Source organism: Alligator sinensis, unplaced genomic scaffold (genome assembly GCF_000455745.1).
Source record: "Alligator sinensis unplaced genomic scaffold, ASM45574v1 scaffold389_1, whole genome shotgun sequence".
Taxonomy (NCBI): Eukaryota; Metazoa; Chordata; order Crocodylia; family Alligatoridae; genus Alligator; species Alligator sinensis.
In genome coordinates, this window is record NW_005841951.1 from 2,794,661 (window position 1) to 2,810,907 (window position 16,247).

Consider the following 16,247-nt stretch of genomic DNA (forward strand, 5'->3'; position numbering starts at 1 on the left):
TTGGATGATGGTGTCACCATGGACATAGTCTTTCTAGACTTTAAGAAGGCCTTTGACACTGTCTCTCACCCCATCCTCATCAATAAATTAAGCGACTGGGGCATTGATGCCTACACAGTTGGATGGGTAAACAATTGGCTGATGGGGCGCACCCAGAGAGTAGTGGTGGACGGGTTGTACTCAACCTGGTGAGATGTGAACAGTGGGGTCCCCCAGGGCTCGGTCTTTGGGCCCGCACTGTTTAACATCTTCATCAGTGACTTGGACGAGGGGGTGGAAAGCATGCTGTCTAAGTTTGCTGATGACACTAAGATGTGGGGCGAGGTGGACACACTTGAAGGGAGAAAAAGGCTGCAACTAGATTTAGACAGACTACAAAAGTGGGCAGATGAGAATAGGATGGGGTTCAGCCTAGACAAATGCAGGGTGCTGCACCTTGGGAGAAGGAATCCACAGCATACATACAGGCTGGGGAGTTCCCCTCTTGAAAGCACAGAGGTGGGACGGGACCTTGGAGTCATTATTGACTCCATGATGAACATGAGCTGCCAATGCCAGACCACAGCCAGCAAGGCCAGCCATACCTTGTCATGCATCCAAAGATGCATCTCAAGCTGGTCCAGAGAGGCGATACTCCCCTTCTATGTGACTTTGGTCAGGCTGCAGTTGGAGTACTGCATCCAGTACTGGGCGCTGCACTTCCAAAGGTATGTGGCCAACCTGGAGAAGGTTCAGAGGAGGGCCAGCCGCTTGGTGAGAGGGCAGCAGGACAGGCCCTATGAGGAGAGACTGAGGGACCTGAACCTGTTCAGCCTCAGCAAGAGGAGGCTGAGGGGGGACCTGGTGGCTGCCTACAAACTCATTAGGGGAGATCAACAGCAAATAGGTAGAGCCCTTTTCTCCCCAACACCACCTGGAGTGACGAGGAACAATGGTAATAACCTGATGGAGAATAGGTTTAGGTTAGAGATCAGAAGGCAATATTTTACAATTAGGGTTGCCAAAATCTGGAACCAGCTTCCCAGGGAAGTGGTCCTCACCCCTGCCTTGGGCAAATTCAAGAGGAGGTTGGATGATCACCTGTCTGGGGTCTTGTGAACCCAGCATTCATTCCTGCCTGGGGCAGGGGTCGGGCTAGATGATCTGTTCAAGTCTCTCCTGACCCTAGCTACTATGAAACTATGAATGGTGCTCACTCATTTCAGTATGTGTGCTGTGGGGAAAAAAGTAGCATGTGACCTTATAATTAAAGACTGTACTACAATTTATATATGTAGAGAAGGTGAATTAGTGTTGCATGGGTAACACTGAGTCCTGAATTTTCTGTAATTCTGGTTACAGTGTTCTTAGATGGGCATCAGAGTGACACCAGCCAACCAACTGGTGACGAAATCATCAGCAAAGCTAACCGCACTTTATCATGCATCAGCAGATGCATGACAAATAGAAGCAAGGAGGTGATACTACAAATTCACTAGGGGGACACAGTAATGGATTGGAGATGCTCTGTTCACCAGGGTGCCTCTTGGGGTAACAAGGAAGAACAGTCACAAACTGACAGAGAATAGATTTAGGCTAGGTGTCAGGAAAAACTTCATGGTAAGGGTGGCCAATTTTGGAATGGGCTTCCAAGGGAGGTGGTGCTCTCCCCTACCTTGGGGGTCTTTAAGAGACTTTGTCATGCATCTGCTGATGCATGATAAAGTGCGGTTAACTTTGCTGATGATTTCATCACGCTGATGACTCATGTTCATCTTGGAGTCCACTGTGACTCCAAGATCCCTTTCTGCTTCTGTGCTGCTGAGAAGGTCACTTCCCAGCCACTAGGTGTGCTTAATATTTTTGCACCCTAGGTGCAGCACTCTGCACTTTTCCTTGTTGGATAGGGATCTGGATAGGCATCTGGCTGGGGTCATGTGACCCCAGCACTCTGTCCTGCCTAGGCAGGGGGTTGGACTCAATGATCTGTTGAGATGCCTTCCGACCCTAGCATCTATGAATCTACGTAAGTGCTTGACTTTGCAAACTTCATAAGATCCTTTGTAATGTAGCTTTTTTGTGCAGCACATAAAGTAATTAAGGTGAGGTGATGGACAGCAGGTATTCTGAAAGTGGGTCAGCTTATTTCTTTTGAAGATTTGTTTATTGAAAGGCTTTAGGTATATCCTAAATCTTGGAAGTTAATTAAGGTTGTACAGTACACATGCCTTTTAACCTTTTCATAACTGAGATCATAATTTTTTCTGTGTAAACAAAAAAACCCTTGACTTTATCTAGTGTGAATTCATAATGTATGGTGTAAATTCCTTTTCTACTTTCTATCAAGTTGCAGCTATATGAGTCTGAACAGTGCTCTGATTCTGCTTCTGAGTGATTAGCTTATATGTAGTGGCATTTTTTCTGTGAGGAATTTGTTTGCAAAAGCTGTGCTCTTGACTGTAATCTACTGCAAGTAAATTATTTGTTAGGTTTAGGGCAGTAGGTGTCAGTATACCCATGTATTTTGTACAGACGTGTAGTTTGAGAAGTAGGCTGACCTATGACACTTTGATCTTTCTATTTGTGTTGCACTGATGAGACCATATCTTTTACAAGATTTAATAGAGTTCTGAGTTTTATGGGCTACATAGGCGCTACACAGACACTAACCTGCAACTTATAGCACTGGTTTTAATTATCACACAAAATTATGTGCATCTCTAAAGATTTATTATAGATGGGGTATTTAGAAATGTTATTTTGGTAGGGTTTTATGTGACTATTTTGACGAATATAAAAAGTCATAAACTAGAAGGATACTATGCCCATCAATCTTTAAGCTTTTAACCATCATAAAGATGATTAATAAGTAGTATATATCATCATAGTTTGTAAGCCACAGTTACTTCAGTTCACCTTAGTGCAAAGTTGTCATATACAATAGTGAGATCCATGTTAGTTGCTTACCTGGTACTGAGGCTGTTGATGCAGAATTTGTACTGAAATACATTTCACAGAATCCAGATAGTCTGAACACAGAATTAGGGTTGCCCAGTAATAGCTCATGTTGCTTTGGAACATCAAGTTCAGCAAAACTCAAACCTCTGAAAATCAGGAAACACAGATTTCAGGTCCATGTCAATGGAAATGTAACTGTGTTCCTCCTGGAGTTGGTGGTAGACACCGAGAATGATCTGTATCAGCTCCAGGTGCATTCACTGTGTTAGGGGTACCTGAAAAAGCTTGGTAGATCTGTGCTTGGGATAAAACTGAAGTGCTCTGTGATTCTGACTCTTGGGGGAGGATCTGCATACCTTTCTTTCTGTTTTTCCATGGTGTTTGTGATAAATGAAAAAAGGTGCCTATGTGCCTGGAGGGATTCAGCACATCTCATTTCAGCAGTTTGGTAGGTTTTGTCAGTAGTTATGCATAGGAGCATCCTTATCATAGGGACCATCAGCAGTGATGTCTATAGTATAGCTAGAAATGTGTGGGTGAGTTTCATAGTAGTTAGGGGTCAGAAGGGACCAGAATAGATCATCTTGTCTGACCCCCCGCCACTGGCCAGAGCACACGCTGGGATCACACAGCCCCAGACAGGTGTTCATCCAACCTCTTTTTGAATTTACCCAAGGTAGGAGTTAGGACCACTTCCCTAGGAAGTTGGTTCCAGTTCCTAGCCACCCTAACAGTGAAATAGTGCCTCCTAATCTCTAACCTGAACCTATTCTCCAGCAGCTTCTGGCCATTGTTCCTTGCCCCCCCAGGTGCTGCTGGGGGGAATAGGACCCTTCCTATTTGCTTCTGATCTCCCCTAACGAGTTTGTAGGCAGCCACCAAATGCCCCCTCAGCCTCCGTTTGCTGAGGCTGAAAAGGTTCAGGTCCCTCAGCCTCTCCTCATAGGGCCTGCCCTGTTGCCCTCCAACCAAGTGGGTGGCCCTCCTCTGGACCTTCTCAAGGCAGGCCACATCCTTCTTAAAGTGCGGTGCCCAGAACTGGACGCAGTACTCCAATTGAGGCCGGACCAATGTCGCGTAGAGGGGGGGTATCACCTCTCTGGACCGGCTTGAGATGCATCTTTGGATGCACAACAAGGTGCGGTTGGCTTTGCTGGCTGCGGTCTGGCATTGGCAGTTCATGTTCATCTTGGAGTCAATAATAGATAAACAGGCCATAAAAATTAGCCACTGTGAAGTGTTTTCTAGGGTGTGCATCAGTATTCATAAAGCAGGTGTTGAGTTCTTAGTTAGTACAACTTACCTAGAACAAAATTTGTGTTGACAAAGCTTGTGCTGTGGGGGTGTATGCCCTATTTCCTGAGCGAGATGTGCTGTCTGCAAAAGCGGGGGAGGGGGGGCAGAGAGGAGATCAGCTAATTTTCTATTATTTTGAACAGAAAAGGAATTGTATAAATTCTTTTTTTTAGTAGAAGTGTGTGATAACATGTCTTCCAGTTCTTACATTGGTTTGCACTTGGCTACAAAATGACTCTAAGGCTAGGGACAGACATTACACACAAACCTGTGTAAGTGATCAGAAACTGGTTTAAACCTGTAACAGTACAGATGTTCAGTGCACATAAACCAGTTTGAAAATGGCTGAAACCAGTTTGCAATAAACCTGTTAAAATGTAATATCAGACTTAACTGTTTTGGATCAAATTGGTTTATGCAATGTCTGTCCCAGCCCCCTTGCTGGTTTAAGCTAAACCAGACTCCCCCAGCATCCCCGCATGCTCTCTGGGCTGGGTGGGGCTCTCTGCTCCACAGCAGGGCTGGCCCCTCCCCTCTGCTCCCTGGCTGCAGCTCTGGCAGAAACTGCAGGCATCTGCCTAGCTTCTGGTCCCCCCCCCCCCCCCCCCCGGGCAAAAATTTAAGAAGAGAAATATTTCCATGATTAAAAGAATCAATGGAAAACATCTCTTTAAAAAACATTATTTCTTTGCAGTGTTTGCCAACCAATCATTATAAGTGAGAACTTAAAAGTTAATTCAATAGAAACATACTATAAATGACAATGCAATCAACTAGCTTAATTGTATTTGTTTCTTCAAGTCAGAATGGAAAATATGAATTAATACATTGGTTGTACTCTGCTTATGATAGATCCAAAATGAAGGGTCATTTCAAATTACCTAATAGCCTGATGATTTACTATTTGTATCAATAACATTAAATTATTTATAACTTGTCTTTGTCTTTATGGTTATAAACTGGTTTAACCTATCCAGGTTAGACTAACCTTCAAAGATTGAATCAATTCAGGCTCAGGCTTTTTGAATGTCTGTTGCTAGCCTGAGTGTTTCCCTTCCCCTTCTGCCCAGAAACTTTATGGTAGTGAAATGGAGAGTCATGATGATAAAAGTCATGGCTCAAAATACCTGGAGGATGAACTGCTGATGAAACAGGGAAAATGAATTACAGGGGTAGTGTATGTCCCTTAATATTGGTACTTTTATTCTGTGCTGGCTACAGTAAATTTAAGCATGTGTGTCCTTTCTCCTACAGAAGCAGAAAGAGATCTTGGAGTCATAGTGGACTCCAAGATGAACATGAGTCATCAATGTGACGAAATCATCAGCAAAGCTACCTGCACTTTATCATGCATCAGCAGATGCATGACAAATAGAACCGAGGAGGTGATACTTCCCCTCTATGCGGCTTTGGTCAGCCTGCAGTTGGTGTACTGTGTCCAGTTTTGGGTGCCGTACTTCAGGAATGATATGGATAACTTTGAGAGGGTCCAGAGGAGGGCCACTTATATGGTTAAGGGTCAGCAGGCCAGTCCCTATGAGGAGAGACTAAGGGACCTGGATCTCTTCAGCCTCCGCAAGAGAAGGCTAAAAGGTGATCTGTGGCCGCCTACAAATTCATTAGGGGGGCACAGCAAGGAACCAGAGATGCTCTGTTCACCAGGATGCATCTTAGCAGTTTGATCCTATGACCCCAGCTGACTTCCTGCCCTTTGGGCGGGGGGCTGGACTCGATGATCTTCCGAGGTCCCTTCCAGCCCTAATGTCTATGAAATCTATGAAATCTTGGGGTAACCAGGAACAATACTTACAAACTGACAGAGAGCAGATTTAAACTAGATATCAGGAAAAACTTCTTCCCGGTAAGGGTGGGCAAAATTTGGAATGGGCTTCCAAGGGAGGTGGTGCTCTTCCCTACCTTGGGGGTCTTTAAGAGAAGGCTAGATAGGCATCTGGCTGGGGGGAAGGGGGCCCCATCTGGCTTGGGCCAGCTCACCCCAGCACTTTCCTGCCCAGGCAGGGGGTCGGGCTCGATCATCTGTTGAGGTCCCTTCCGACACTAACATGTATGAATCCTTCTTAGTCCCCCTCCCCCTGCCATCCTCAGCAACATACAGCCACCCTGCCAACATTTTCAGCCAGCCCTGGTGTCTCCTTTCTTTTCTCATTAAGCTGGCATTTTAGGAATCATTAGGGCATGAAATATTGCTTTTTGCTGTCTGACACCCTGTGCTGCTGTGTACATGCATCTCCTGTACGGCTCTTATACTTCCTTGGTTATGTAAGATGAGCTATACATTGAATTAGTCCCCACACTCTTATATCCATATTCAAGCCTTGAATTCACAATGAATTTCTTGTCCACCTATTCTGACCTCCTCCTCCCGTCCCTGAGGTAGTGCATATTTTAGCTGTCACTTCCGGTTCTAAGTTTACTCTTCTACTCTTCATGTTTGGGAAGGCTACTAGGCACTGTTGGGCAATCTTAAGTCTTCATAAATAGAACATTTTTGGGTATCTAATTTTCTCTGTGTTAAAAAAAATCTCAGTACCTCTATCCAAATCTGTCCCATTTCTTCCCTCCACTATTTCTGCCTCCCTGGCAGTGAGTACTGCAGCAATATTGCCTGCAGGTTCGTTCACTGAGCACAAATTAGCTCCTTGCCTTCTGTTGCTGTGCCTGTTCATAACAGCTTGGTTTTTGCTGTTCCTTCCCATTCTTCCCAGTCCATGATGAGGCATAGAGGTGGAGAAGCTGGGGAGAGAATGCAAAACAGCAGGGGCTAGCATGGAGTCAGTGGGGATGTTTTATAGGGAAGGTGGCTATTTATAAAGAGACCTGAGAAGAAGGATGATCCAGGAAATTAGGGGTAGACTTCCTGTGTGATCTTAGGCAAGTCACTGACAGCCTGTCTCACAACAAAAAGGTATAAGCCTATTTTCCTTTATCGCAAGCATGTTGGGAGGCATGCAGATACTACAGAGATTAGGTCCATGTAAGTTACTGTCATTGATTCATTGTGGGGGTTTGGGAAGGATAAGACAGAAGTCCACAGCCTCTTCCACAGAACAGAACAGCTCTGATTGCCTTGTTTCACTCATTCTTACCTGGACTGTTCTAATACTCTAGTCTCCCTGTTTCCTGTCACAACCCAGTTAATCAGTGCCCATGCCACTAGCAAGAGATACCATTCAGACCATCCTCATTTTGCACACAGTAGTCAACTAAGGGTTAAAAGAAATCCTTGCCAGAAACTCCTGAAACAAAATCCTGGCAGAGAGCTGTAAATAATTGGTCAGCTGAAATAAAATCTGAGCGAAAACTGTATATAATTGGTCAAGAAACAAGCGTAGGCACCTCATACGTAACAGACAGGAAACCTGACCCACTACCTTGCAACCTGATAGCACAAAGAACTGCTGCTTTGCCAAAAAAATAAAGATTCCACTTAGCAGCCCATCATTGGATACCTCTGTTAGACACCTCTGTCTATAAATAGTTTAGCAGCTTCCGCCCAAGTCGGAGAACTCTGGGGAAATCTCTGAGGAGAAACCTGAGCCCATCACCAGAGTGACTTGGCAGTTTGATCACCCCGTCAATGACTCCCCGTCATCGTAAATCTTGATGTAGTAAAGCCCTGCAGGCCCGATAGCTCGTTCCGGCGCCACGTTCGTCATTGCTGAACTGTAACCCAAACCCGTACGCTTGACTATAATCGAAGCAACTGTAACGGAACAAAGGCTCAGCCTGCGTCGCACGTCACTATCTGGGCGACGTAAGTAAACAATCTCCTGTAACCAACATGCGTCTGTGCCTGGTTAATTTCACTCCATCCATTAATCACCCACCTGTCAAGGCGAAAGTTTTACTGCTCCGGTGGGAGTCAGAAAGCAGCTGTCGGTGGCTGCTCTGATTCTCGACATTTCCGTGTTCAGACTTCTTCCCCACTGCTCCAATTCCTCCATCATTTCTTTCATTACATCCAAGTCTCCCTCATATCCCTAGTGCTTTGAAGCTCCCCTACCATCCTGTCACTCCATGACCCAGATAAATTTGGAGAGGCTATAGGAAGGTGGCAAGATGTAGGCACTGTGGGAAATGCAGTTCAGGAAGCTCAGAGAAGTGTGAAGTGACCAATTAATCTCAAAGAGATGTTTTAGCTGAATGAGACCATTGCATGACTCTGGAAAAACAGCTTGGAGAGGTGTGAATTGCTCAGTTCATCTCAGTGAGCATTCCTGTTCCTTCTTCCTAGTGCCAGTGTTTGTTGATTCTGTACTCTGCAGCCTGCCCATTCTCAGGTCCTTACACAGAGAAGCAGGGCTTCCCAGTATGTACAGTTGGTGGTGGAGGCTATTCTCACATATCTCTACAGTGTAATTTACTTTCTCAGAACCTAGTTAGAAACCTTTCTAACTTAGCAGTAGATACTAGCTGGGCACGTTTCCCAAAAGGTTTAAAAAACAAAACAAAACCTCAACCAAGGCATAAGCATTACTATTTTCTCAGATTTATATCATGGTAATGCTCAGGTCTATAGTTCATGATTGCAGCTCAGGTTCAGTGAGCTTTACACCTACCCTTGAGTCACCAAATGTTTGTGACCATGGCTGAATAGTAAACCTTGGTATTTAGGATTGCTGCATACTGACTTTCTAGTCTCTTCAGAGCATGAAGAGCATATAGTTTTATGGAGAGCCAGACTTTTTTCCTTTAATGTTTTTTGTATTTTTGCAGAGTGCCCTCTAGGGAGTTCCTTCTTTGGAGACTTTTTTGGTCTGAGAGAATCCTCTGAAGCCAACCTAAGCTTGTCTGCTAGAGTAAGGGAGAGGCCAGACTCTTTCTCACCCTGAGACCTCAGCCTTTCAGGTGCTTGTACATGTGATGGGGGTTTAATCCTCAGGGTTTTATTCTCTGCCTCTGAATTGAATCAGTGGGGCATAGAATAAAACCCTAAGGACGAAACCATTTCAGTTTTTCTTTTCTGTCATTGCCATGTTATGGTGAGGGGCCCCATTTTTTTTTTCAGAGCCAGAGCCTGCCCACAGCCAGAAGGGAGAGTGGGGCGGTGTGAGCTGCTAGCAGGCTGAGTGGCCCCTGAGCTGCTGGGGGGCCCCGGTCCTTCCCTCTGCAGCAGCCAGCCAGGTGGGCTACTAGTGGGATGGGTGCTGCCTGAGCTGGCAGGCACCTGATCCAACCCCTGCCATTGCCCACCCAGGCTTCAAGCAGCTTGCAGGCCATCCCCACTGGCTTATTGCACCCCCAGCCACCCTCCTGTCACCCCCCTGTGCTGCCCCTGGGGCAAGGCAGCCTGTTCTGGGGTGGCCCCAGGTGTCCAGCTGGCTGCAGCAAACTGCTATAAGCAGGAGTGAGGGGTCCAATCCTGCTTCTGGCAGAGCCTGCCCCCCCGCAGCCAGGGGCCGAGCTGTTGGTCAGCCAAGCAGCCCCTGAGCTTTAGAAGGCCCTGGTCCTTCCCTCCACAGTGGCAGCGGCCCCCAGGGCTACCTGGCTGCGCTGCTAGCAGACCAGGCACTGCCCCAGCTTGGAGGCAGCACCCTACCTAATCCAATTCTTCCCCAATCCCACCTAGGGAGCAGTTCCTGATGGGCTTCCAGTGGGTGGACTCAGGGAATATTTGGATCTAGCCAGGTTGTACCTCTGAACTGGGGCAGCACCCAGCACGCTAGCAACCTGCTGGGCAGCCCCAGGGGGTGCTGCCACTGCAGAGGGAAGGATTGGGGCCCTTTGCAGGTCAGGGGCTGCTCAGCTCACCAGCAGCTCACCCCCTGGCTGCAGGCAGGCTCCACTGGGGGAAAAAAAAAAAAAAAAGATTGGGTCCCTCACTACTTCTGCCTTCATCAAGTGCCTGCTGAAGGCAGAAGTGGCGAGGGGCCTGATCTTTTTTCTGCAGAGCCTGCCCACCTCTCCCACAGCCGGGGGACAAGCTGCCAGTGGGCTGAGTCCTTCCCTTTGAGGTCCCTCTGAGGTCCTTCCCTCTTCCCAGTGGGCCAGCTACTTCCCACTGAGGTCCTTCTCTCTGCAGCAGCAGTGCCCCCCAGTACTGCCCAGGCAGGCAGCTGGCAGGTCAGGTGCTGCCCTAGCTCAGGATCAGGGAAGAGTTGGATCGGGGCAGCACCTGGCTTGCTAGCAGCCCGCCCAGGTGGCACCAGGGGGTGCTGCCATTTCAGAGGGAAGGACTGGGGCCCCCCACAGCTCAGGGGCCACTCAGCCTGCCAGCAGCTTGCCCCCTGGCCGTGGGAGAGGTGGGCAGGCTCCTCCGGAAAAAAAAAAAAAAAAAAGGATCAGGCCCCTCGCCGCTTCTGCCTTCAGCAGGCGTTTAGTTTGCAACGATGCAGTCATTTAAAACTCCCAAAAGTCTTGCACGTGTGCACTGGGATGCTGTTACGCTACACAAAGTGACGTTTTTATCATATGTACATGTTAAGGGTGTTATTTGTACAAGTGCCCTCAGTGTCTAACTTTCCATGACCCGTCCAGTTCTGCTCTGAGAGAGGGGCTTTATCTCTTTTTATGGAGACCAAGGACAACCCAAAGTCCAAATAGCACAGTAGACAGACTCTCTGCTCCCCACGAAGGGTCAAGTCATTCTTCTGTCTCTGGTCCAGCCCACACAGCTTGTAAAGATATTTAGCTGTTCCCTTTTCAGTATTTCCAGATTCTCAGGCCCCAAACTCCACAGCTGCTCAGTTGTCTTAGTCTCCAAACTCTTTACCAGAGTTCAGCCTACTCTCCCATGGTTACATTTATCTCAGTCTTCTCTGGCCATCTCACCTTTGTCAATGTCACCAGAGAGATGTCACCATAGTCAAGACTGTTGCTAAAGTTTCATCTTGTCTTGCCCTGCACATAGCCAGGTATCATGCTTCACTATTCCTTTAACTCATTCCTTTCCCATATACCAGCTATATGGGAAAATTAAGGCATGCAACATTATGAGAACATAAACACAATTAACATAGGCTGTGATGGACTGTGGGCTTTATTGTAATATTCCTATCTCCAAAAGAAAGGGGTTTCCTCAGTGTTTAGTGATAGTGTTGAGTTCAAATGAATTACCATGAGAATCTTAGCTGATGTTCCAATCAGAAGAGCCAGAGGGATTGCATCTGGAAACCACTCTCAAAAAATACCAGATTTGGACCTTTAACTGTATCTTTGACCCTAAGGCAGTGGTTCTCAACTGGGGAGCTGTGGCATGATGCCTTGAGAATCTGCGAGAGGTGCCTCAATGCTTGCATTGCTGCTGTGGGGAAAAACTGGCCGGCACACCTTGACTTTCAGAAGGCATATCAGAGCTGAAACAGGAAGAGCCGTAGAAGTGGTACATCTGCCTGCAGGCAGGCACACCTTTTTGCTAAAGCTGCTTTTCAGTTTGGCTCCAATGTGCCTCCTGAAAACTAATGTGTGAGGTGCAGTTTAACCTTGTGGTGGCAGTGGCAACCGTGACAGCACTGCTGCCTCCACTCTCCTGGGCCTTGTGCATCCTTTTGCCCACTTCCCATCCCCTCAGCACTCCCCAGGTGCTTTAGGTGCATTTCTGCCAGCCAGGCATACCTGGACTCTTTGTTAGAGGTCCAGGGCTGGAGTTCAGGGCAGATTGCCCTAGGGAACTAAGATAAAAACTTATCATCCTCACCAATGACCTTGAGCCATGGGTAGGGAGTTCACTGCTGTACAAGGAGCAAATGCATGCTGAACCAGGCAGAGCTAGGGGAGGCTCCCTGTCAGGGTCCTGAAGGGGTAATTAGAATATAAGTACACAATCAAATAATAACTTATTAATTAATATCAGAATTATAATGTTTATTCTATAATATTCATATGTTTATGTTAGTTTTTTAAATGGGGCACTGCTAAATTCTGAAAAGTTTGAGAGTTTGTCAAGTCTAAAAAAGGTTGAGAGCCACTACCATAAAGAACAGTGAATTTCAAGCATGCAGATTTTAGAGCACTCTCAGGGGTGGTTGTTTGTTTTTTTTTTAAACAGAACGTGACTCTCAACCTTAGGCGTAGCAGAGCTGGTGTTCTGCTGCACTGAGGAAGCTGGGGAAAGACTCCTGTTAACTCCTATTTGGGATCATGCCTTAAAATTACAACTGAAAGTAACTTTATAACATGGGATACTGACTTAAAATCTCTCTCCTTCCCTCCCTTCTCTCTCTCCCTCCCTTCTCTCTCGTATTAAAGCTTCAGAATCCTCAAGCAGACCAAACCTAGGACCTCTGATGCTGGCCATGATAGTTGCTATCCCAGTTTGTATCTTGTCTCTAGCTGTAATGCTGACTATATGTATACGTCAAGGTCACTACTGTGCATACAGAAAGAAAAAGCGACAAAATATTGAAGAGCCCCTATCTGAATGTAACCTTGTAAACTCTGGAAAAACTCTTAAAGATCTTATTTATGATATGACAACATCTGGGTCTGGATCTGGTATGTATGCAATGCTAAACAGAATAAAACATATATATTTGTTAGTAAATGGGTAAAAGAACAAAACCACAATATTATCCATTCCATTTTCTCCATCCAGTATAGACGAAAAGATTGTTGTTAAAAGTTTTCCACTGATAAATACAACAGTTTGTTTTTTGTACAATTATTCTCACCACTTAGATTCTACTAGTACTTACCATTCTATCTACTAGTGGTAAAGAGGTTATATATATTCCGTTATGCCCACAGTACAACTACATGAAATGTAATGCCCTGTGGATACAACAGGAGGTCAGCATGTCACTGTTAATTATTAATAAAACAGGGTCATAATGGCTAAGTACAGACATTTGGAGAGGTTAAATTGGGTTCAAAATGGCCACCCAATTTAAACTTAGCTCATCCTGGTGCTGACGTTATACTTACAGACCCGTCTTAGTGATGGCAGTCAGTCTAGACCTGTAAATGTACAGAAGTTCCATGCACAAAAATCAGTCTAAAAATTGCAGAAGCTGGTTTAAGATGAACCTGGATCTATGTGCTATCAGACTTATTCAATTTAGGTTAGACAGTTGCATGGAACTTCCCTGCGCAGCCCCAGGGCTGGGAAACCCCAGCCACTGCTGCAGTCCTGAGGCTGTTCTTTTCACCCCCACCCCTGTGGGTCATGCCTGCCCCCTTGCCCCTTGTGGGTCACGCTTCCCCCCAACTTGCAAGTCACTTCTGCCCCCCACCCCTCATGGGTCACGCCTCCCCCCATATCCCTCAGCTAGCCCTCCCATCCTGACTTACCTGATATCAGGCAGCCATTTTGAATCGATTTAACCTCCCCCTAATGCCCCCAAATGTTTGTACTTAACTCTTAAGAGATGGCCACATTTTTTTGTTGGAACAGTTTTCTTTCAAAATCAAAATATTTTAGAGGAAATTTCAATGTTAATGGAGTTTATCAAATACAAAAAGTTAAAATGTTTAATTTTTGATACTTTCAAAACGTTTAGAATATTTATAGTAACTTTCTAATCTTAGCATATTAAAATGTTAATAGAGTAAATGAAAAATGTAATGAATATGTTATGTTTCAATATAAAGTCTAAATTAAAAAAGTAAAAATGACATTCTCAAAATAATGCAGGTTATCACCTGTGAAATGCAGAGATTAGTGAGCATCAGGTAAATTGTAATGGACCATGACATAATTGTCTATGCTAAATTCTGTGCCTTAATATAGGGTTTAGCCTGGATGGTGGTCCATAACTTCTGCATTGCACAGGTGATAATGACCTTCCAGAATAATCTTGTTCCTCCTTTATCAGATATATACTTTATATCTTCTGTCCATTGGCTACTTGATAATTTCTCATATCTTTTTTTTTTGTTTTTTTTGGTTTACAAATGGAGTTTTACACAACCTTTTGTTCCATCTGCTATTTAGCGCTGCTCTGTCTGCTTCTCTCCCAGAAGCCTGAGACAGTATACCGTGCTACCTGAAAGCTTTCTTATGTCTACCTCAGTCATGCAGTTGATGCAACAAAAGATATCACCCCACAAATTCTTGCCTCTCTTGTAGTTAAGGCAACTGAAGGCTGCCCTGTAGAGTTGAATTCTGTCTCTGCCTCTGCCACTAGGTTCCTGTGTAGTTCTAGGCAAATTACATAGGTCAAATTTTTCACAGGTGGTCACTAATTGTGTTTTATTCATTTTTCTGAGTGGACACCTTGAGACCCTGGGCTTGCACCATTTGGCTGTATTGTGAATTCAGGCATGTACCTGATCATTCAGGCAGGGGAATCAGAGGTGGCCAGATGTGATGCTAGGTAAATCGTTCCTTTGTGGTCCATTAACTAGAGAGGCCGGGAAATCCCAGTGGGGCCAGCTGGCCCCAACAGACTTTTGACTTTGCAGGGTTTGCTCTTTTTTAAGTACACCTGGGATGGAAGTCAGTGGGGGCTTTGCTTTGAGCATTGTATAAAGTGCTATAATTTGTTAAGTTCTCTGAAAATACTGGCTTGTCAGGTAGTCTAGTGATAAGCATCACAGAAAAGTCCATAAAGAAATAAATAATTCTGTTTTTAGAGAATGGTTAGAACAGTGTGCAGTAAAGGTCTGGAGCTCCCCTGTTGTACAATGGAAAAAGAACAAATACTGAACAGCTGCTCATAACATGAGTGGCATCTCTCCTGTGCACCGAGTGGTGCAGGAAGCTGTGGAAAATGAGTTTGTGATCGTGTAGTTAAAGACCAGAAAAACCCCAGGGACAAATTAAATTTACACAGGCAATCTTAATTTTATTATTTCTAACATTTGAGGGCTCTCTTTAACGTGTTTAATTTCCTCCCTCCCTCCTTCCCTTCCTTCCTTCCAAGGGGGTGTTTTTTAATATGTTTTTTAAAGTAGAAGGGATACTGATTGTACTTATTCTAGTATTTCTCAGTACCCAAGTGCACAATACCTTCATGACAAGGAAATAAGTTGAAACTATTTCATTAGAAAACTGAAGGTTCAGTTTAACTCTAAATATGATTTCTTCTTTCTTTGCTAGCAGAGCCTTTACTCCCAGAGCCTTAGTCTGACCTTTGAGCCAAATGACTTAGTTCAGTGCTGCTGCAGTTTGTGAACTTCTGGATGGATTGTGTCATAACCAAATGAGTTGAGTGCCCCTGTCACAATAGAACTGCCCAATTACTTTCAAATTTGGTACGTTCTGCCTCATTAGCTATTCCTACCTGGCAGTCTGTTATTGGCTACTCTAAATGTATAAAAATCTGTGCAGCTTCCACCCAAGTCGGAGAGCTCTGAGCACGTGGTAGAGTACGGAGAACTTCACCACGTGGCAGAGAAAAGCTGGCGGACTGGCCATCCTCCAACATCTCCCCATCACCGTCTGTCCCGACATATCCTTCATCCTGCATGCTCGTTTCTGTCTACGGACTCGCCGGCTCGTTTTGTTGCCAGTTACCTGTAACTACGCAAGCAACTCGTTGCCTGTAACTATGTAAGCAACCTTACCACCTGCGTCGCGGCCACCAGCGGCGTAAGTAAAGTTAAAGTAAAAGTTATTTTGCAACCAATACGCTGTATCCTGCCTCTCCATCCACCCGGGCCCCCGCCTCCCCACCCACCAGCCCGCCTGACGGATGAGTAATCAGCAATCCTCCTCAAGTCGGCTCCGGCCGTCTGAGACATGGCGTCATGAACAGGATCTAAGGGCACGGTGGTGGAGATGAATTTAATTGAGTGCTGCCCCTGGCGCACTGGGACCCGCTGCGTGGAAAACACAGATGATCTCTGGGCGCATATCGCCTACCACCAGGCGGTAGGAGGGGATGGAAGGAACATTGACGGCTACTTCTCGATGAAAGGGGAAGGAGCAGTCATGAAGGAATGGAGAGCGAAGCTGTTTCCCGGGGAGTTTGGGTGTGAAATGGGCAGTGACCGGGTTTATCGGCCCCCGGATGAAACACCGACTCTATCCCTAGCGGGGGTGAAGGCGAAGAAAGCGGAAAATCTGACCCCCGCTCAAGAGTTTGCCCAGTGCACCTGGTACCTGAGGGAAG

At 45.7% G+C, this 16,247-nt stretch overlaps 1 protein-coding gene across 2 annotated transcripts in view; it reads left to right on the forward strand.

Moving 5' to 3' along the window:
- ACVR1C (activin A receptor type 1C) overlaps window positions 1-16,247 on the forward strand; it is a 74,104-nt gene that overhangs the window by 35,180 nt on the left and 22,677 nt on the right. The window contains exon 2 of one of the 2 annotated variants that reach the window (XM_025199925.1): window positions 12,442-12,687. In XM_025199925.1, the coding sequence (XP_025055710.1) occupies window positions 12,442-12,687 (246 nt within the window). Of the gene's footprint in view, window positions 1-12,441; window positions 12,688-16,247 lie in introns of those variants that run through there. The other variant, XM_025199924.1, reaches the window with a different exon arrangement.